Source organism: Furipterus horrens, unplaced genomic scaffold (assembly GCF_987537825.1).
Source record: "Furipterus horrens unplaced genomic scaffold, mFurHor1.1.pri manual_scaffold_13, whole genome shotgun sequence".
Classification (NCBI taxonomy): Eukaryota; Metazoa; Chordata; class Mammalia; order Chiroptera; family Furipteridae; genus Furipterus; species Furipterus horrens.
In genome coordinates this window covers 57,931,434-57,953,538 of record NW_028327183.1, presented here as the reverse complement: position 1 = coordinate 57,953,538, position 22,105 = coordinate 57,931,434, and the positions used below count along the sequence as shown (strand labels likewise).

The 22,105-nt window shown below is 48.0% G+C and overlaps 1 protein-coding gene across 1 annotated transcript in view; it reads right to left on the bottom strand.

Moving 5' to 3' along the window:
- Positions 1–21,679, bottom strand: part of LOC149995611 (uncharacterized) — a 31,680-nt gene extending 10,001 nt beyond the window's left edge. Inside the window, 3 exon segments of the mRNA XM_090259503.1 lie at positions 10,497–12,034; positions 16,854–16,980; positions 20,895–21,679. Coding sequence (XP_090115629.1) covers positions 10,497–12,034; positions 16,854–16,980; positions 20,895–20,942 — 1,713 coding nt within the window. The 5' untranslated portion in view covers positions 20,943–21,679.
- Positions 21,680–22,105: the final 426 nt, after the last annotated feature.

Genomic DNA, 22,105 nt, shown 5'->3' with positions numbered 1-22,105 from the left:
TTTCTGCCAAGACCCCAGCCCCCACTGGTCCGCACAGTCAGAAGCAATGAGGCTTAATTTTCTCCAGTGCTAGGACCATGGGCTGCGAGGTCTGGTGAGGAGCTGGGAACACTCCCCAGGTATCCCTCCAGACTTTTTAAGACGTGTGACTGCATTTTCTGGTAGTCTGACGGTGCTCCTGCTGTTGCCGCTGCCGCTGCCGCAGCCAGCAAGCAGTGTTCTCTCTGCCGCCGCTCCGCCTCTCCTACCTGTCTGGATGAGTATCTCTCCTTTATATATTTGTTAGCTGGACTCCCATGCAGTTTTATTTTCGGTAAGTTCTGGTTGTTTCTAGTTTTCAGGTAGTTGTATTCTTTCTTAGTTGTGATGGGTGACACAGCGTGTCTGTCTAGGCCTCCATCTTGGTCGGAAGTCTTAGTTTTAAATGGATCATTTCTTGAATGGTTAAGTATACTGTTATGAAAGAGAACATAATTTCCTCCACTGCACTCAAGAGAAATGAGATCAAACACAAGCAGTCCATGAATGCTCATAGCAGCATTACTAATAACAACCAAAAAGTAGAAACAACCCAAATGTACAGTACATGGTCAACCTGTACAAAGGAATAGCATAGAGCCATAAAAAAGGACACCTGTTACGACATAGATGTACATCAAAAACATGAAGCTCAGGGAAAACAGTCAGACACAAAGTGAAACGTTGTGTGATTGCATTATTAAGAAATGTTCAGAGCTGGCCCGTTTCCTCAGTTAGTTTCAGCACTGTCTGTACAAACTAAGGCTGAAGGTGCAGTCCCGACTGGGGCACATGAGGGGGGCAACAGATGGATGTTTCTCTTACACATGGATGTTTCTCTACTACTCTTTCTTGCTTCCATATGCTTTCAAAAGAAATAAGCAAACTCTTAAAAATAATAAAAGCCTTCAGATTCCTGTAGACCAGCAAAGCATATGATAAATACTTTGCTGTTTGAGACTGGTTTGTATGGTTTCAGGAATTGTAGCCCATATGCAAGCTAGGTGCATGCCGTGTCACCCCAGAGGCCTATAAGACTTGACTGGAAAACTGGGAATGTAGAGTCAGACATGACTTGAAGGCCACCTAGGAGGTTCCCATGGGAACTGGATTTGAAGAATGCATATTATGCTTTAGAGCTTGCCTTGTTTTTCTAGTCTCTTTGTTTACTATAAACAGTGTGTACTAAAAATGTATGAAGCCTTACACCTGATGTTAGTATGGCGTCAGGATGTTTAACAGACCCTGACAGAGTGGTCACTGTGTTCTTCACATTGATATCCGTAATCAGTAACTTTTAACTGTATCCCAAGTGTCTGAAAGCTTATTGATGATTCATAAGTCTTGACATTCTATCTCCAAAATCCCCTCCACAATAAAAGGGACCAGGAGAAAGCCTTCAGCGCCCTTCTCCACTACAGAAATTTGCAACCTTTCCTCCTTTCAGACAAGACTGTGTCCTGGGTAATTTTGTTTTCATCTGTGACCCCAAAACCTCTGCTGGACAGGGAGTGTCCACCCAGCCGGGTGTTGGAGGCCGAGAGCCTTAATTTGCGAACCTGCAGAACGGGCGAATAAACATTACTTAAACTGAAATCTCAGAAATATGAAATTATACTACTGAGAAAGAGATCATGTGACATCAGTTGTCTCCTATCAGAAGGTTAGTTTAATCAATCTGTTATTTATATTTGATACATAATAAGAAAGTAACAATGGCCAAAGTGAAAGAGGGGCAGCCCTGTTACACTGTGATGAAAACATAAACTGTTCCACCTCATAAATATAAGGACTTCTTACAGGCCTTTAAAATACTTACCCAAGCACAAGTAGTACTGGATCAGTAAAGTGAATTCCATGTGAACCAAAGGGTCACTATTCGATTCCCAGTCAGGGCACAAGCCTGAGTTGTTCAGGCCCCCAGTTGAGGGCATGCAGGAAGCAACCTATTGATGTTTCTCTAACACATCGTTGTGTCTTATCTTCTTATTTTTCCCTCCCTTCCTCTCTCTAAAAAGCTAAAAAAATCTTTACACAGTCCCTGTACCTCACATGATTAAAAACATTAAAGAAAAAAAAAAAAAGGGCAAAGAATTATACAAACTAGAGGGGAAAATATTCCTTGCCCTAGCCAGGAGGCTTAGTTGTTTGGAGCATTGTGCCATAAACCGAAAGGTTACTGATTGGACCTAGGGTGGGGGCGCCCACAAAAAGTAACCGATTGATGTTTCTATTACACATTTGTTTCACTTCCTTCCTCTCTGGGTAAAACTCAATGAACATATCCTCTGGTGAGGAAAAAATGAAAACATTTATGATTTCAGAGAGAGAGATATTCTTTCACTTATTGATGAATTCATTGATTTCTTCTCCTCTGTGCTCTGTTGAGGGAATGAACCCATGACCGTGCTTTTCAAGATGATGCTTGAAACTGCTGAGCGACATGTATATATTTTTATGGTAATGGATTTCTTGAATACAAGGAAATTTAGAGAATAGCACACATAGCCACCAAGAAATCATAAAACTGCAAGGTGACAGCTGCAAATGTTCACAGATCCCTCCCCATGGCCATCCTCTGATTGTCCCCTGGGCATTTAGTACCATTTGCCCATTTCTCAAGGTCCCTCATCCAACAGGTCTGGTCCAAGACCTCTTTCACATTAGCTGGAACATGCTTAAGATGCCACTTCCAGGTGCTTCCCAATGTCTCCACAGAGTCCCAGCTTAAGACAAGATCACTTCTGAGCTACTGTGCCCCATGTGGTTAAGAAAAGTCAGTGTCAGTACAGTAATCTACCACCTTATGGTGGACACAATTCCTGGAGAACAGGCCTGAGGCCTGGGACCTAGGCCGTGCGTGGGGCTCACGTGTGGCAGGGAATGAATCCTGCCCAGAAGACTGATCGTAGGAATGATCTGGGAGGTAACATGACTCACCTGCACCTTCTCAGTCAGTAGCTGTATGGCCATTCTTTCAGTGCCCATGGTGACTGGGGGACGGGCAGGCTGTGTAAAGGGAGAGAAAGAGTAAGGCACAGGAAGAAATCAGGTCAAAACCTGCCCCACAATGCAGACAGTACAGACACATTCTTTGGGGACAAGCAGACAGGGTAGTGTACACAGGTTAACTGTGAACGCATGCAGGGGTACCTATAGCATCAAAAGCCTTTGACTAATTTTCTTATTTCATATTCATGACACTGTACGGGATGGGGGCTATTTCCACTCACACCATTTAATAGATGAGGAAACTGAGGCCCAAAGACATAAGCCACGCACACAAGATAAAGATGGCATTACGGCTGGCCTGACTTCTCTGGGTCCAGTGGTTCGGTGCACACGTCAGACCAATACAGTTAAACTTCCGAACACACACACTGACACTACCTGTTCAATAGGTCGAAGGAACGGTACCCTACGCCAGTCAGTGGATCTGACTGTTGGATCCAGGCCCCAGAAGACACCCTAGCACCGCCTCCACCTTGTGTTTCTACCCCAAATCTCATGCAGTTACTGTGAGGCTCAATCATCAGTAGGGATCCTGGCGCCATGAGAGAGAGTAAGAACTCAGTCCACCCCTGGTCAGTAGCCCTGTTGGTTGGAGCATTGTCTGGAAGACAAAGAGTCAGGTACAATCCCTGGTTCTTGGCCACGGCCTAGGTTGCCGGATTCATCTCCTAGCCATGGTTGGGGTGTGAGTGGGAAGAAACTAACTGATGTTTCTATTTCTATCTTCTTTTATATTTAAAATCAATAAACCTATAAACGATGTTCATCTTAGCAGTGTATCGCTGAAGCAAGTAACAACCAACCAGCCAAAGAACAATTTTTGTATAGGACAGAAAGCCAGGTACCCAGCCTGAAGTCCCAGACCACCTACAGGAAACAGGAGCAAACTTATGTCCCAGGTTCTGGTGACCTTATGGTTTCTTAAACAGAATTTAACTTTTACAAAGGTATTCATTCTGGACGTGTGGTCTCTGACCCCTACCCCTGCACTGCGAGGCTAACAACATGGGGTCCTTGTACTGGGAGAGTCCACTAGAGCCGACTTATCCAGGAGTCACAAGTAGTCCAAGGCCCTCCAAGGACCTCTGACTCATGTAAGCACCCCTGAAATTATCACCATTAATTTCAAAATTACTAGAGAAAAAGAAAATTTAGTTCATCCTGGGCTACTGTTGTCCTTATAGCAGTACAATCACAATTCTAATTTCTACTTCATTTAAAGGAGGCCATAAGTCACAGTGGCCCTGGAAGTGGCATGTGCTTGAGGCTGGTGACAGCTGACCCCAGTGTGGCCTCAAGAGTGTGGCGTTGTGGCATCTCCTGCTCCTAATCTGTGCCCAAGCTTTCTAACATCTCCTTCCTTCTTCTGGTTCTAAGCACAAACAAGGATTTGCCACCAGTGAGGTGGATGGTGTGGGGGCTCTGGAAATAGGATGCCTTGGTATGGAGTTGAGAGATTCAGTTAGTCTCAGAGCCTCAGTTTCCCCATCTGCATATTGAGGCTGGTGAGGGTCCCTACCTCACAGCTACTGGGAGGCCTATAACATGCCCAGAGCCATACCCTGAGCATGTAGCACAGTCCTGAACAATCCACTACCGTCAGCATCCGGCGGGACCTCTGATCTCTTTCACAGCCCCAACCCCCAGGGCGAGGTGCGGCTCCAAGGACAGGAAGCAGGTGGGCTCTTGCCGGCAGGAGGGCACCCTTCCCCACGCTCTTGGGAGGGCCCCCCACACGCACCGAACACACGGCAGCCAAGCCCGCAGACAGAGCGCAGGGGCACACGCGGGGGAGCCTCGGACAGGACAGACGCACCCGCACGCACAGACACACTCACCCCCAGACGCGCAGACAGGCGCCGAGGAGACCAGACACGGCGGACGCCTGGATGGGGCCTCAGGCTCAGTCCCCGGACGGAAATGACGGCGGACGCGCTCACAGACGCGGGCACAGAGGGACCCGGGGAGACCAGACAGGAGCGGAAACACGGACGCACACACACAGCCACGGCAGCACCTCCACACGCACGACCCGCGGGGATCCGCAGCCTCTCCACTACCGCGGCCGCCTGGTGCGCAGCTGGAGTCACAGCGCGGCTCCCTCAGAGCGCACAAGCCGCAGTAAGCGGTTGGAGCAGGAACGCTTCCCAGAATGCTGTGCAACTGTCCCAGAAGCCCCTGCGCCACCCTGGCCAATAAGGTGCGGGGGTGGGGGGAGACGGGGTTTCTTAGGTATCAGGGGGAACATTGCGCAAGGAAGTCGGGAGAGGACGGAAGACTAGAGAGCGGGATCAGGGTCAAACGGGTTCGCGTCCCAGTGAGGAGAGCCCTGTAGGGAGACGTGAAGTCTGCCGGAGAGGACAGCGAGCGAGAGGGGATGGAGGGGGAGCGGAATCCCAGAGGAGGCGGGGCCTCGGTGAAGGCGCGAAAAGACGCTGCGGCCCCTCAGCAGACGTCTTGCGTCCAGCACGGACCCTCATCGCCATGCTGACTTGCAGAAAAATTGTAAAGCGTGAGACCCAAGAAATCACTTGTCAGCCCCTGTTCATTACACGTTATCGTTACAGAACCAAAGTGAGTGTCCGCTTCCCGCGCCCACATTAGGAAGTTCCAGAGACGCAGCCGGTGGGAAAGGAAAGAGGGTTTTCGCTGAGATGCTCCTGCGTCGGGGATGATGGCAGACTCCTCTCAGAGCCCCCCGCTACGGAAACCCGAGGAAAAACCCAGCCAGGCCAGAAGTCAGTGTGCAGCTCCCCCGCTCCCGTATAAGGTGCTGTCCCCTGGGAGCCGCAGGCGGCCGCGGAGCAGTCACCCAGGCAGCTCAGCTCGCTCCCCGCAACTGGCCGCTTTCAGGCTCCCGCCTGGGACGTGCAGGCCCCGTCGTCCGCCCGGCCGCTTCCAGGACCACCAGGTCCAGCGCACTCACCGGGTAGTATTTTCGATGGGTGGGCAAGAGGGCGTCCCTTCCGTTTCCTGGGTTTATATTTCAGGTGTGGGCGGGCTGAACGCCCCGTTGATTTCCCAACGTTCCCGGTGCTCCGGGAGGGTCCACTGGGACCAATCGCGTCCTTTCCCAGGCAAGACTGACAGGCTGGTCACCAGCACCTTCCTCCACCATCCCCTGGCCTCCATTCTGACCTCTGAGATGCAGGTACCTGATTTCCCTGATCCTACCCCCCATCAGGTACCAGAAGCCGGTAGGAAGGATTTCCGCCTCTCCAATCACCTTGATAGGGTAGCACGTGCTCAGGGCAATAGTTCCTATTGCCACTGCCTTTCCCAGCAGGGAAATCCGCCTCCAGGATACGATGCTCCACCTGCAGGGCAGAGCTCCGTTACCCAGGCAACGCGGTGCTGCCCTCTGCCTCATCAAAAGCAGGACCATTAGAGATTTCCTCTGCTGGCCGCTCTGGTTCCTCTCCTTTCCTTTCTTCAGTGGTCAGGCCTGGCATCAGTATCATTAATATGCACAAACACATTTGATCCTCACAAGCCACTTCCCAGATGGCGGACAGTGCCACAAAAGACGGGGTCACATGAGAGGGAAGTAGGGGAACTGGGGTGCGAAAGAAGCCACTAGGCTGAGGTCCTCTTACACCAACCATAAACACAACACCAAGTGCAAAAGCATTTGCTGAATGTCTCAATGTCCACAAGAATGACAACTGCGTACGCCTTAGGCGGCAATTAATGACTATGTTTTCCATCTTTTTTAATTCTCAGGCTAGGATATGTTCATTGATTTTAGAGAGGAAGGGGAAGGGAAACATTGATGTGAGAAACATCCATCCGTTACTTCCCATAGGGACCCCTTTTGGAATCAAATCTGACACCTAGGTTATATGCCTTAAACTGGGTTCGAAACAGCAATTTTGGTGCACAGGACAATGCTCGACCATTAAGCCACCAGGTCAGGGCCAAACCCCTGTTCAGATGGACCTGTACGTGGGTGTGACCTGGGCTGGCTGAGCTGTCCATGGAACTGAACACTTTCCCCATAGACCTGGCTTTGGTGCTGAGTCATACCATCTGTATATAACACAGGAATGTCTGATACACACGGCATTGTAATTAGGAGAGGGGTAACGTTAACTGTGTTCATTCTATGGAGCAGAACAAGAACCCTCACCATTCCCCCAATTCCTGCAATAAGGCAGGGGATTGTAAATGGTGCACAAGGAGAGGGTGGCATAGAGTTTTTTTTTTAAGATTTTATTTATTTTCAGACAGTGGGGAAGGGAGAAAGGGAAAGAAACATTATTGTGTGGTTGCCTCTCACGCATTCCTGTTCGAGACTGGGAAACTTTCGCTGACTAAAGATGGCAGTGGAAAGGTGGTCAGAGACACTGGGGCGCTGATATAAATGGCGAATACTGAGGGACCCATGGGAATGGCTAGGCAATCCCACCGGCTTCCTGAGCATCGGGTATTTTGGGAAACCTTCCGAAAGTTAAGGAAGCTCTCACAATCTCTCCCTCCTGTTCTGTGTACAGGAACTTGATAAGAAGTTACTCTCTTGCCTTGCAGCTTGGTGTAAGCTCTCCCTCTGGCCTTTGGCACATTCTGGGCCGCTGGCACAACTCCTCATATGGATCAGAGCACTCCTGGGACCAAGAGATGGCGGGCCCACCGAGACTTAGACCCAACATGGATGGAAGCCCATTCCTGCAGACAGGGTGTCATGTAGGCACCTCTGCCTCCCTGGGATCCAGCATCTGGGACACCATGATCCAGGGTAGCATAGCATTCAGTTTCTAGACTCCTGTATGGATACTGAGAGCACGGACCCCACATCCTGAGACCTGTTGCCAGACGATGCTGACTATGAAACCCACAAGTGCACATTCCAGACAGGATGGAGATCTATTTGTGTAACAGGCTTAAGGACAGATGAGGAAATGGGGAACTTCTGGGCATAGTTTTTGCTTGTAGTCTTTTGGGGAACAAGGGAGGTTTTGGATCTCGTGTGAGAGTGGCTCAGAGCAGGAGTGCCCTCAGCCCCTCAAAGGCTGCAACCCTATTAATAAAAAACTGTTGCCTTCAACAGAAACAGTTGGGCCATGTGCATTAAAGGCACCAAGCAGCGGAAACCCAGTTTGCTCGGTTACAGAGGGTCTCAGGCCCTGTTGTAGGAACCGTATGTGAGTTATCTCACTGAACCCACACACCACGATAGCATGTATTTCCTTACTCAGTATCCTTACAGAGGATGACACTGAAGCTCAGGAAATGACCACACTGGTCAAAGCACAGAGCTGGGGTTTGGATAAGGCAGACATGCCAGAGTTCCTGTTCCCAACCCGTTCCAATCAGTCACTTGTCACTCATCTTGTCAGTGCATCACGTAGTTTCCTTCCTCCCCTTCATCACCTCTTCTTCCCCATACCCCTTTCTCTACCCTCCTTTGCTTCTTCCCTGCCTGCTGTCCCCAACCACCAGGACCATGCAAGGGGAGGTTGGTGTGGCCTCTAAGCCACACAAGCACACACAGCTGTCTCCCCAATGAAGGCGGGTTGAGCCCCTCCCACCTTTCACCCTCTAGTGAGTCCCTTGGGCTGATTCACTGTCCCCAGGAACTTCCTTATGCAGAGTATTAGGGATCTCTGCCTTGGTATCCTCAGCAGAAATCCAGAAATAATAGGGCTGTGAGTAGTAAATAATTACCCACTTATTAACAAACACTTTAGGTATTTGGTTGTAAACAGAGCATTTTCATCTTAATAATAACAATTGTTTCATCATCAATAATGAAATAGTAAGTACACCAAGAGTGAGGTTGAGGGTCAGGTATAGATTGGATAATACGCCCGCCAGCCTGAAGGCACTTTTTATTTTCACAACAATTCCAGGGGGCACACGGTGGGTGAAGGATACAGTGTGATTTGAGACAGGGCTGTTCTCCTGTAACTGAAACAGCCCTGTGGGGAGGGGGCTGCGGTGCAGGGTTTCTGCAGGGGGGGCCTTCCAAAATCTCTGAAACTGAGTTCTGGGCCCAGCCTTTTGGTCTGACCATTCCTAAGCCAGGAATGCAGGGCAGGGAGGGGAAGGAGGCTTCATACCTGGGGCAGGCTCGTGGGTTCCTGTGGTGGGAAAACCCCTCCCCCAAAATGTTGCCAGTCGTTTTGACAAGAGAGCAGCTACCTGTAGCTTTTGCACTTGACAATTGTTTAAATTAACATGGGCGTCTATTTTTAAAAGATGTAAACAAAATATTTCACTGTGAGAAACTTTGGCATATGAAGCCATCAGTGTTACTTCCTAACACTGAACGAATAATTTTTTCTTCATGAACTTGGCAACTTCTGTTGCAGGGAAACTGTAGAGTGGATGTGGGGAAAACCAGGAAACCCAAATGACCACAATCTAATCTCTGAATAGATTCAGGGCTGTGTGACAAAAGCAGAATGTCCCCATGGAGCCCACCTTCCCTTCATCCTTTCTCCCCCCCCCCGCCCCGCCTCTATTTACTATCCAGGACACAGAGGCCAACAGACACCTAATGAATTGTCCAAGCTCATAGAATACTTAACTAAATCTCAGTCTGGAGCCACATGGCCCCGGCCATGTTCCCACACACTAGAAGTATAGGGATCTTGCTCTCCATGCGGTATGCGGATGCCCTGGAAGCAGCTCATGTGCATGGCACATGGCGTGGCCTCTCCCCAGCAATCACGTTTCCGATACCCATCTGGGAAGGACTTCTCTACAGCCCTACCTTTGGACTTCAATATCAAGTCTGGCACTGGCGCACGGGCTCAGGAACAACACGTTGGAAGTGGATTCTCAGATGCAACGAACACACTGCTATGTGTGTATACTGCTCTAGTGCTCGTAATGTAATGTTCCGGCTGACAGTTTCCCTGCTGTTGCCAAACACGTACAGCTTCTCTCCAGTGTGGAACTTGTGGTGGGGGTTAAGCGAGAAGTGCCTAACAAAGGTCTGTCCATGCTTGTACGGTATCTTGTTGAGGTGGAGGTGCTGTTGCATTGTTATGGACGAGCGCCATGTAAAGTGCATCAGGCAGAGGGCGCACTACTAGGGCTTCTCCAGGTTGTGCAAGCTCTCCTGGATAGTGAGGGTCAACTGCCAGATGACCTGCTTTCCACATATGTGCAGGAGAAGTGCTTCTTCCCGGTGAGCGTTCTCTGTTCTAGGATGAAGTGCGTCTTCTGGCTCAAGTCCTTTCCACAGTTCCTGCATGCATATGGCTTGTCCTAGGCATGCATGTACTGGAGGATGGATGGTGAGGCAGGAAGGTCAGGTGAACTGCCCCCTGCACACAGCAGGCGAGATGAACTTCTACCTGGAGGGGATCGTTAAAGGTTCTTCAGGGAAAAGTTACATCCTTGAACCATTCCACGCAGGCACATGGCTTCTCCATATGTGCGTCCTCTGGAGCAGTTTGAAGTTCGTGTTCTGGTTTCCCGCACATGGTGCCCAAGAAAGGCTTCTTACCGCTGTGCATCTTTTGGTGCAGGATGAGGTTCCTGTTCTGGCTGAAGGCTTGGCCACAGTCTTCTCAAGTGTATGACTTCTCCCCACTGTGCATCCTCTGGTGCAAAATTAGGTTGTTCTTCCTGCTGAAGGCCTTGCCACAGTCCTCGCAGGTGTATGGCTTCTCCCCACTGTGCGTCCTCTGGTGCAGGATGAGGTTATGCTTCCGGCTGAAGTCCTTGCCACAGTCCTCGCATGGGTACGGCTTCTCCCCGCTGTGCATCCTCCGGTGCAAGATGAGGTTATGCTTCCGGCTGAAGGCCTTTCCACAGTCCTCGCATGTGTACGGCTTCTCCCCACTGTGCGTCCTCTGGTGCACGATGAGGTTCCAGTTCTGGGTGAAGGCCTTGCCACAGTTCGCGCATGTGTATGGCTTTTCCCCGGTGTGCATCCTCTGGTGCCGGATGAGGTTCTGCTTCTGGCTGAAGGCCTTGCCACAGTCTTCGCAGGTATAGGGGTTCTCCCCGGTGTGTGTCCTCTGGTGTAAAATAAGGTTCTGGTTCCGACTAAAGGCCTTGCCACAGTGCTCGCATGTGTATGGCTCTTCTCTGGTGTGTGTCCTGTGCAGGATGAGGTTCCTATCCTGGGTTAAGGCCTCGCCACAGTCCCCGCATGTGTATGGCTTTCCCCCAGTGTGAACGTGCTGGTGGGCAGTGAGTCCCCACAGTGAGGGGAATTTCTTTTGACAGGTGGTGCACGAAAAGGACTTCTCCCTGCTGTGCGTCCAGTGGTGCAGGATGAGGTTCTCGTTCCGGCTGAAGGCCTTGCCACTGTCCTCACATGTGTATGGCTTTTCCCCGGTGTGTGTCCTCCTCTGGTGGAGGATGAGATTCCCACTCTGCCGGAAAGCCTTGCCAAAGCCCTTACATGTGTATGTTTTCTCACCATTGCGAGTCATCTGGTGAACAATTAGATTCCCATTCTGGCTAAAGGACTTGTCACAGTCCCCGCATGTGTATGGCTTTTCCTCGGTGTGCACACGCTGGTTGGCAGTGAGGCTCGATAGCAAAGGGAATTTCTGTGGAGAGGTAGCGCATGCAAAGGACTTCTCCCTGCTGTGTACTCTTTGGTGGATCCTCAGAAATGAGTTATATGTGAAAGCCTTGCCGCAGTCCCCACACACAAAGGGCTTTATCACTGCGAGGAGTTTGGAGGGGGAATTGAGGCTTGAAGCATATGAGTTCTTAGTAGGCATGGCGGACGGGTGTGTCCCTGCTCCTCTCCATCCTTCAGATTTAGATAGGGTAGACAAGGGGCTTTGCAGGAGAAATACCTTAAACTCATGACTTTGAGGGGCTAATGCTTGGGACGTGTCCAAATGCCACACACGGGTCCCTGGGCTCCCCTGTCGCCATCCCACTGGGTCACTGTGTGTCCCCGCTCCTTCATAGGCACAATCCCAGGCACCATCTCTCGTAGCTCCTTCTGCCACCACCTCAACAGAGGGTCTCTCTTCCCAAACTTTCTCCTGTGGGTCCGATTCTTTCAGGTCAGGTCTAGTCTCCAAGTCTGAGGGAATGGAGCGGGCAGAGAGATGTCATACTTGTAATTAACAACGCTGTGACATGACAAAGCACAGCGTGAGAGCAGGGAACAACCTGGCATGGGGGCAGCAGCAGAAAGGAAGCAGTGAGCTGAAATAGTGATGCTGTGGGAGGTGAGCAGAGAGCAAGAAAGGTCCCCCTGGGAGTGGGTGCAAAGGTGGCGAGTGTAGCTCACAGATGGGTGGATAGATCCCTGGAGAGAAAGAGGAGAAAGGCGGGCTTGTAGAAGCGGATCCAAGGCCCCACTAACCCAGAGAGTGTTCACCGTAACCAGCTCCTCACTTGCACGTCTCATCCTAACTCTCCCAGCTAGCTGTGCTTCTCAAACCACCCGCTTTTATTAAAAAGGATAAAATAACACCTGACTCACAAGTGGATGTGATGATAGTCCTGTCTCCCCGACTAACCTCTCCACAACCTAAGCTGCTCAGGAGCTGCCTGGCCCTGGCTGCTGACTCCTCACCCACCTCATGCACACTCGTCCCTCACTACTCACCAGAGGAGACCCAATCCCTTCCTCTGTGTGTCCCGTAGGGTCCTCAATTTCTCTTTCCAGTTTGAGGTTGTCCTGAGTTCTGGACATGGACGTCACAGCTCTACTCAAATTAACAATTGTGAAATCTTACACAATAATCTCATTGAAACAGTGAAGGTCCTGCCATATGGAGCCCTCCTTCCTAGGAGGCAGCCTAGAAAGCGGGAATGGGGAGCAGGAGTCACCTACCCTCACTGAACGCCAGACTAGCCCAACAACACTCAAGTTTGAGACCGTCCTCCAATTCACCAGAGCCTGGAATTCAGTCTCATCTCTATGCTGACACCGCCTAAAAGGATTCCGAACAGGACCTCCTGTTTGAGCTCCCATGAGACTCTCGTCTTGGGTATCACAAAGCAAATGCACTGTATGCAAGACATGTGCATTTGGAACCTTCGCTCCCAAATAACAGAGAGGCCCACCAGAGAGCCATAGAAAAATGAGTCAGACACCCAATGACTGACACCATGATTCTACTCCTATGAGGTAATTGGAATCATCAAATTGGTAGAGACAGAAACTAGGAACCGGGTGCAGGGATTCGAGTAGGGGGTGCCAGTTAGAGGGGACAGATTGTCGGTGGGAGAGGATTATGAATTCTGGAGGTGTATGGCGGTGACAGCTGAACTTAATGTGAATGTACTTTCATGCCACAAATTGCACCCAGAGAAGCAGGTCAGCCCAGGGTGGTGTGCCTCCGTGGATTTAGTGCTAGCCAGTGAATCAGAAGGTTACTGGTTTGATTAGCGTTCAGTGCACATGCCTGGGTTGTGGGCCATGTCCCCATCTGGGGATGTGTGAGGGGAAACACATCAATGTTTCTCTCCACTTTCTCCTTCCCTTCCCCTCTCTCCAAAATAAAATATTAAAAAGAAAAAAAGTGTAGAGATCCATTTTATGATAGGTATATTTTGCTACCATTAAGAAAATGAAAATTTTAAATTAAAAAGAAAGAAAAGATTTAATAGTCATCCTCGACTCACCCCTTCCCACTCACCATCAGACAGTTAACAAATGCCATCTGATATGAAAACATGAACTGAACCAGACCTACCCATCACCCCTTGTGCCAGCACAGAGCGCCAGACCCATTCTTACAACGCACGGTCCGCTCCATGGGGAGTCTCAGGCGTCAGATCAAACCCACCAGCACCTTCTCAGCGCATGGTGATCACAGGCAATGTCTTCCTCTCCCCTGATTGCTTTCTGCCATCCACTGCCCCTCTTCTTTGTTTCTCTCTGATGTCCTTGTCCAGGCCCAGTGCTTCCAGACTCAGGGCCTTTGCACCTGCTGTTCCCCCCGGCCTTCCCATGAGCGCTCATCCTGAGTCCTCAGAGGGCCCTTCTCCCCACAGGGAGGCCTTCTCTATCCACCCTGCAGTGCAAGGGAAGCTCCTGCCTGCCATTCTCTCCCCTGCTACACTGTGAGCGCTTGTTAACTGTGCACTTTACTGATCTGTGTACTGCCAGCTCCCCAAGTGGAAAACTGTCAGAAGAAACCAGAGTAACTCTTCATGACCTTTGGTTCGGCAATGTCCCCAGCAATATGACATCGAAAGCACAAGCAACAACGAAATAAATAAACTTGACCACATAAAACTTAAAACAATTGTGTTTCAAATGATGCCATCAAAAAAAAGTCTCCCAACAGAATGGGACAAACCGTTGCTAAATAGACATTGGTTAAAAGACTTGTACCAAGAATTAACAAAAATAGAATTTGTAACTTTCCATCTTGAAGGATATGGAAGCAACAACCCCCCTGAATAAACAGGCAAAAGACTGAACCATACACTTCACTGAAGAGAACAGACCGCTGACAAATGAGTACCTCGAAGGCCCTCAGAACCAGCTGCCAGCTGGGCCGTGGTAAGACCGCTCACCAACCAGAGTGGCTGCAGTGAGAAAGGCTGAGCATATTCAGTTCTGACAAGCACACGGAGCAGTGCAATGCCCAGCGCTGCTGGTGGAAGCAAAAGTGAGACAACTGCTTTGGGAAAATATGGGCTTTCTGTCCAACCATGATCAACAAAAAGGACATGTAGTGTCTCCAGAAGATTTTCCAGAACTCGAAACAACCCATATATTTATCAAGTGAATGGATAAACACATGGTTGTCTCTCCATAAAGTAGATTATTATGCAAAAATAAAAAGAAACTAACTATTGACCTCGCTGGGTGACTAAGTTGGTTGGTTGACCATCATCATGTGCACCAAAAGGTTGTGTGATTGATCCCCAATCAGGACTCGTATGGGAGGCAACTGATCAATGATCTTTCTCGCTCTGTCTGAAATCAATAAAAAATATTCTCAGGTAAGGATTTAAAATTTTAAAAAAGGACAGAAAGGAAGGTAACTATTGATATGTACGGACAAAGTGTTGAACGTCAAAAAAAGTGAAGCAAAGGGTAAGAAGAGAAAGAAAGAAAAAACAAAAAGGAGTACGGGCTACATAATCCCATATATATCACCGTTTAGAAGAGGCACACTGAACAGCAGCGATATAAAGCAGAGCACTGGTCACCATGGCAGTGAAGTTGGTCAACTGAAAAGAGAAAGTTTTTGGGTTACTCGATGACTCTGTTGCATCATGACAATTACTTCCCAGGTGAACATAAATGTGAAAAAACATCAAATTGTTCAGATCAACTACGTGCAGTTAATTGTAGGTCAGTTAAACTTCCAGAAGTGCTTTATACAAATGTGCCCATACTCTCCTTCTGAAAGTTAGTGTTTTTCCCGAACAATTTTGTTCTGGGACCTCCTTCTGTGTCAGTGACCACAGAGTGCTCATCTTTGGAGATCGTCATGATTTGCACAGAACTGATACACCCTGATATGTTCTGTCAGTCTTGTATGTGAGCATGCAGGGCATTGCTGTTTACTTTTCTTTCTCTAAAATACTCTGCACACTCATTGGAATATTATCAATGGATATATCCTAGAAATGGAATCATTAACTTTGGTTGAGAACACAAAACTGTCTGCCCAAAGAGCTATACTTTATGCTCCTAAAATGAGGAGTTCCTTTCCCTAGAAAATCATATTACAAGAAGCTGTTGTTATAGGTCATTTTTACTTCCCCCAGGCCTGTAGCTCTAAGCTCTAGGGTTGCAACCTTAGAGGAACTTAGCCAAAGAACCCGGACCTCTGCGGTTTCATCCTCAGGCCAAGCAGAACAAACGGTTGACCAAAACATTCCATCCTTGAGCAATGACTTAGAAAGTTGCTTATGTATGCAATGTAATGTTCTCAACCACATAATAATAACAGTTCCTGGAACAATATTAAACAATGTTCTTTTTCATTTAAGTCATCGTAACCGTTCCGATGCAGGAACCAGGATGTGGTTTTTGACTTCATAAACCCCTTAGTCCTTAAGGCCGGGGCTGTTCACCCTGCTTTTGTTCTGTGTTTGGGTGAGCAGTCTCTGGCCAGCTAAAATAAACACCTAAATTCGCTTCTAAATTTCCTCCTTTCCTTATTGCTGCAATGCACGATAACAGCTGTTACTGTTCTTTTTTTCCTTCTAAATCCTCACCAAAAATATGTTTAGACAGGGAGAAAGGGAATAAGGACAGAGAGTGAGAGAGGAGAAAGGGAGAGGTTAGACGGGCAAAAGGGGGAAAGGAGACGGGGAGAGCGATCGAGGGGCAGTGGGTTAAAAGGGGAAATGGGGAGAGGTAGGGAGAGGGAAAGAGAGAAACATTGACCAGCTGCCTCCGATATGTGCTCTGCATGAGGATCAAACTCAAACCTAGGTATGTGCCCTGACAGGGAGTTTAACTGGCAACATTTAGGGGAACCAGACAAAGTACAACCAACTGTGCCATGTCCGGCCAGGGATGTTCTTCTTTTTCATGTCTGTGTACCTCAGGGATGAGAAATGTATTTCTGTGACTACATTAGTACTACCATGATTAGTAGTGTTTTAAAAATCTTTATGAACTGTAACTGCATTTCTATATATATGAATAGTATACTCATCAGCTTGGTCCATCTCTATCATACACATGTCTTTTTTCATTTATTTATCATAAATGGAAAAAAGAAACTCTTTACATATTTACAATCCAATGAACGTTTATGCATGTGGGAAATACTCTTCCCTACTTCCTCAGCTATGTGGTTTATTTTTAGCTTCAAGTAACTTGGGCACTACCTACACTGATCTGTCCATCTTTTCTATATCTATGTCATCCTGAGTGACAGGCAGGCGGTGAGTTATGCAGCAAAGCTGCCCCTTACCCAGCGAGACCAGGTTCCAGTAGATCTCCATCATCACCTCTCTGTACAGGTCCTTCTGCGCAGGCTTCAGCTGCTGCCACTCCTCCTGGGTGAAGTCCACCATCACGTCACTGAACGACACCGAGCCCTGTGAGAGGAAGTGCAAACCATTCACCACAGGGCCCCCCTTACAAGGGTCGGGAGATGGGGCCAAAAGGGCTGAGAGGATGAGGAAGCACACAGGATGAATATAATGCGGTGTCTGCAAGGTGCAGAGCTCTCAAGGGTATGACCATGCGGTGTCCTCGCTGTCTGAGTACATTGGATGGTCCTCGGACTGAGAAATAAAGTATGGTGCTGTTCACCAGGAACAAAATCAACCCCATTAAACAATGGGCAAAGGGCCTGAATAGACACTTCTCCAAGAGCACATACACATGGCCAACAGACATCATGAAAAATACTCAACATCAGTAATCATGAGAGGGCTGCAAGTTGAAACTCAATGAAATATCACCTCGTACTTGTTAAGACAGAAACCTCTGTAAGGGACTACAATCTTGTCAATGCCATTATGACTTGTGCATGAACTTTAGCATATCAAGGAGTATCCAGGAAGCTGGAAGGTGTTGTCTGTGGTGGGGGACTTAGAGGGACATTCAGGGTAGGGACAGGTGGGTCAAGACCTGAGGCTTAAACAGCAGTGACAAGCACTGAGGATGTACACACCATGACCCTGTGCATGATGAAAGTTCCAGCACTCTGTGGACAAATACATGATGACAATGATGTCACCACAGCAGTAATGACACCTGTCACTCAATAGGCAGTTGCTCTGTTCCAGGTTGATTTCTGTTGAGTGCTAACCCCTAGCACCTCACGATGGGACTTGGACATTGGAACAAGGTCCCTGCAGATGTACAGAGTGAAGATGAGGTCACACTGGAGAACTGTGGCCCCTAAGGCAACAGGACTGATACTCTTAAAGGGGGAAATTTGTGCAGAGGCACTCACGCAGGTACATGCCACGTTAGGATGGGAGTTATGATGCGATGAGCCACAGAAACAGCAGAGGCTGGGTCACACAGCTGGAACAGACCCTTCCCAGGTGCCTCAGAGGCAGCAGTGCCCTGCCAACACCTTAAGTTCCAACTTCCAAGCCCCATAACTGTGGCAAATGGATTCCTGTAGTTCAAGCCTCCCCATCTGTGGTACCAGAGCAGAGGAACGTTATGTGTCATTGACCATGAACCACGCACAGCTCACTCTCCCGGAGAGGAGGCCTCACTTGCAAGCCAATCCCTCTGGGTTCTGAGTGCTGCCAAGGACTCTGGATTCACACTGGATTCCTAGGTCCTGCGGCCACCACCACATGATGAGGGTGCAGTCCAGGGAGTCAGTGGTTATTAGTCTGTGCTCGGGAGCCTATAATGAAGTCATAGCTCTGCTCCCCGGCCCTGGCTATTTCCTCAGACAACCAACAACCTTTCTGAGCTTGTTTGATCAATGAACCCCCTAGCAACAGTGTCCCCCAGGTAGCTGTTACGAGGGTGAATGAGGTCACGCATGTGTGATTCCAGTGTTGTATGGCTGCTGGATGCCTTCAGTAATGGCAGCCACGGCTCTTTTCATTTGATTACCTGACATTCCATATTTATTTCCTATATGCTTTGAATCTTAACACTAATTTCATGTTATTATTATTTGATTCTATGCCCCACTCAACGTTTGCGAAAGCCCAGCAAATAATTTTTTAATTTTTAAATTCTGTTCCAAAGATACGTTTCTTGATTTGAGAGAGAAAAAGAGGGAGAGAAACATCAATCAACTGCCTCCTGACCCGCTCTGAGCCGGAATTTGAACCCGCAACTTCTGGTGTATGGGACCATGCTACAGCAACTGAGCAACCCAGCCAGGGAAGGCTGTATTTTTAGAAAAGTCAGAAAGTAATTACACTAAAGGAGATTAAGAAAAAGAAATTAAACCCTCAAATCCCAGCCACATGGAAAAGACAAGCATTGAAAATCCTAAGCAAGGTTTGTAAAATGACAAACCAAAGCAACTGTCACGGAGAAGGTAAAAGTGAAGACATCATGCTACAGCTACCCTGGTAAACAGTTGGATCACATCTTAAATGGTTAAATATACTGTTATCAAAGAAAACCTAATTTCCTCCACTGCACTCAAGATAAATGAGAAGAGCAAACAAAAACTGTCCATAAATGTTCACAGCAGCATTACTAATAACAACCAAAATGGGAAACAACTCAAATGTACACCACATGGTCTACTTGTACAATGGAATAGTATAGAGCCATGGAAAAGGACACCTGTTATGACACAGATGTACATTAGAAACATGAAGGTCAGTGAAAACAGCCAGACAGAAAAACCACATGTTGTGTGAGCGCATTATTAAGAAATGTTCAGGCTGGCCAGGTTGCTCAGTTGGCTGCAGCATTGTCTGAGGGTGCGGTCCCAACAGGGGCACATATGAGGGGCAACTAATCAAAGTTTCTCTGATACAGCAATGTTTCTCTACCTCTCTTTCTCCCTCCCTTCCATTCACTGTAAAAAGAACCAAACCAGCTCTTAAACATAATAAAAGCCTTCATATTCCTGTAGACCAGCAAAGCATATGATACATAATTTCGCAGTACACTTAGCTGGCGAAAAAATTTTCTAAAAATCAAACCAAACAAATACCACAAATGATGCTACTCAGATAGAAATCATGTGACATCAGTGGTCTCCTATCACAAGGATAGTTGATTCTGCTTATTATTTATATTCAGTGCACTATAAGAAATTAACAATGGACAACATGAAACACTGCCAGCCTCTGCTACACAGTGGTGGGAAAATAAACCATTCCAGCCCATAACTATAAAGATTTCTGAAAGGCCTAAAAATACCGTAGGCCAAACTGGACTGGATGAATAAAGTGAACTCCATGTGAACCGAAGGGTCACTGGTTCGAATCCCAGTCAGAGCACATGCCTCGGTTGCTGGCTAGGCCCCAAGATGGCGGCGTGCGAGAGGCAACCCATTGATGTTTCTCTCACACATTGTTCTATAATATCCTCTTATTTCTCCCTCCCTTCCCCTCTCTCTAAAAAATAAATAAAACCTTTACAGAGTTGCTCCACCACCCATGATTAAAAACATAAAGAAAAAGGAAAAAATATCATACAAACTGGAGGAGAAAATTTATGCCTAGCCCTGGCCATGAGGCTCAGTTGTTTGGAGCATTATGCAGTACACAAAAAGGTTACGGGTTCAATCCAGGGAGTGGTCGCGTGCAGAAGGCAACCAATCAATGTTTTTCTCTCACGTATGTTTCTCTCCCTTCATCTCTCTGTAAACCTCAATGAACATATCCTCTGGTGAGGAAAAAATAAAAAGATTTATGCAAAGACATATAATTTAGTGATCTGAGAGAGAAAAAGAAATATTCTCTCAATTTTGATGAATTCATTGCTTTCATCTTCTGTGTGCTCCTACTGGGGATCAAACCCACAACCTTGGCATATCAAGATGATGCTCTAACCTTCTGAGCGACATGTACATATTCTTTAATGTAAAGTATTTCTTGCATACAAAGAAATTTAGAGAAGAATACTATACACAGCCACCCACTAAAAAGTCATAAAAGTTCAGAGTGACAATCGTAGACGTTTATGGATCCTTCTCCACGACCATCCTCCAATTATGTCCTGGGCATTAGTACCGTCTGCCTATTTCCAAATGTACCTCGTACATCAGTTCCTGTCCAGGGCCTCTGTCACACTAGATGGAATGTTTTTAAGATGCCACTTCCAGGTACCTGCCAATGTCTCCACAGAGCCCCAGAGTACAAGTCACTGCTGAGCTAATCTGTCCCATGACGTTGACAAAAGTCAGTGTCATACAGTAATCTAGCACCTCACAGTGAACACATTCAGGAGAACAGGCCTGGGTCCTTGGCCCTTGGCTCTGAGTGGGGCTGAGATGCAGCAGGGAGTCATTCCTGCCCAGAAGACTGACCCTAGGAAGGAGCTGTAAGAGGCTGACATGACTCACCTGGGCCTTCATGGTCAGGAGGTGGGTGAGAAGTCTTCCAGTGCCCATAGTAACTCAGGGATGGGCAGGCTGTGTGAAGGGGGAGAAAGAGAAAGGCACATGAGAAATCAGGCTGAAGCCTGCCCCACTATGCAGACCTTACAGCCATCACACCCATTAGGAGACAGGCAGACAGGGACACGCACACAAGTTAATAGTGAATGCACGCAGAGGGGTGGGGGCCTATGGCTTCCGAAGCCCTTAAGCAACATCTGTGATTTATTATTCATGACTCCCTTCAGGGTGGGGGTTATTTATACCCACCTCATTTCACAGATGAGGAAACTAAGGCCCAAACACATAAGGCTCACACACAAGAAGACAGAAATGGGATTAGGGCTGGGCTCAGTACATCCAGTCCAATTGCTTGGTGAACACATCACATCCACTCAGTGGCACTCCCCCAACACACACATATGTACACATTGCCAGTCCCAAAGCCTGAAGGAAAAGGACCCTGTTCCAAACCCTGGGTCTGATTGTTGGACCCTGGTCTCTGAAAACACCATAGCATGGCCTTCAGCTTCAAGGTTTACACCAGACTTCGTGAGGTTACTGTGAGACTCAGGCATCAGTGGGGAGCCTGTAGCCAGGTGGCACACAGTAAGAACTCAGTCCACCCCTGGTAAGTGGCTCAGTTGGTTGGAGTACCGTCTGCAACACGAAGAGTTGGTTTAAATCCCTGGTTCATGGCTGGGCCCTAGGTAGCCGGACTCATCCCCCAAACCCAGATTGGGGTGCAAGTGGGAGGCAACTGATTAAAGTTTCTCTCTTTCTTCTTCTCTATCTAAAATTGATGACGACATAAATGATGTTAATTTAGCACTGATCTCAGAAGCAAACACCAAACAAGCAACCAACCAACGAAAGCACAATCCCTGGAAAGGACAGAAGGCGAGGCATACACTCTGATATCCCAGGTCACCTCCAGGAAACAGGAGCTAAGGTACTTCCATGGGTGCGGTGATTTCATGACTTCTTAAACAGAATATAACTTTACAAAGGTATTTATTCTGCATGCATGGCCTCTGACTCATCCCTGCATGGCGAGGCTCACAACTTGGGCACCTTTTAGGACACGAGGGGTCACTAGAGCCACCTTAATCAAGAGGCACAGTGAACCGAGGGTGCCTTACACCTATAGGCGCCCTTGAAATTATCATCATTAATTT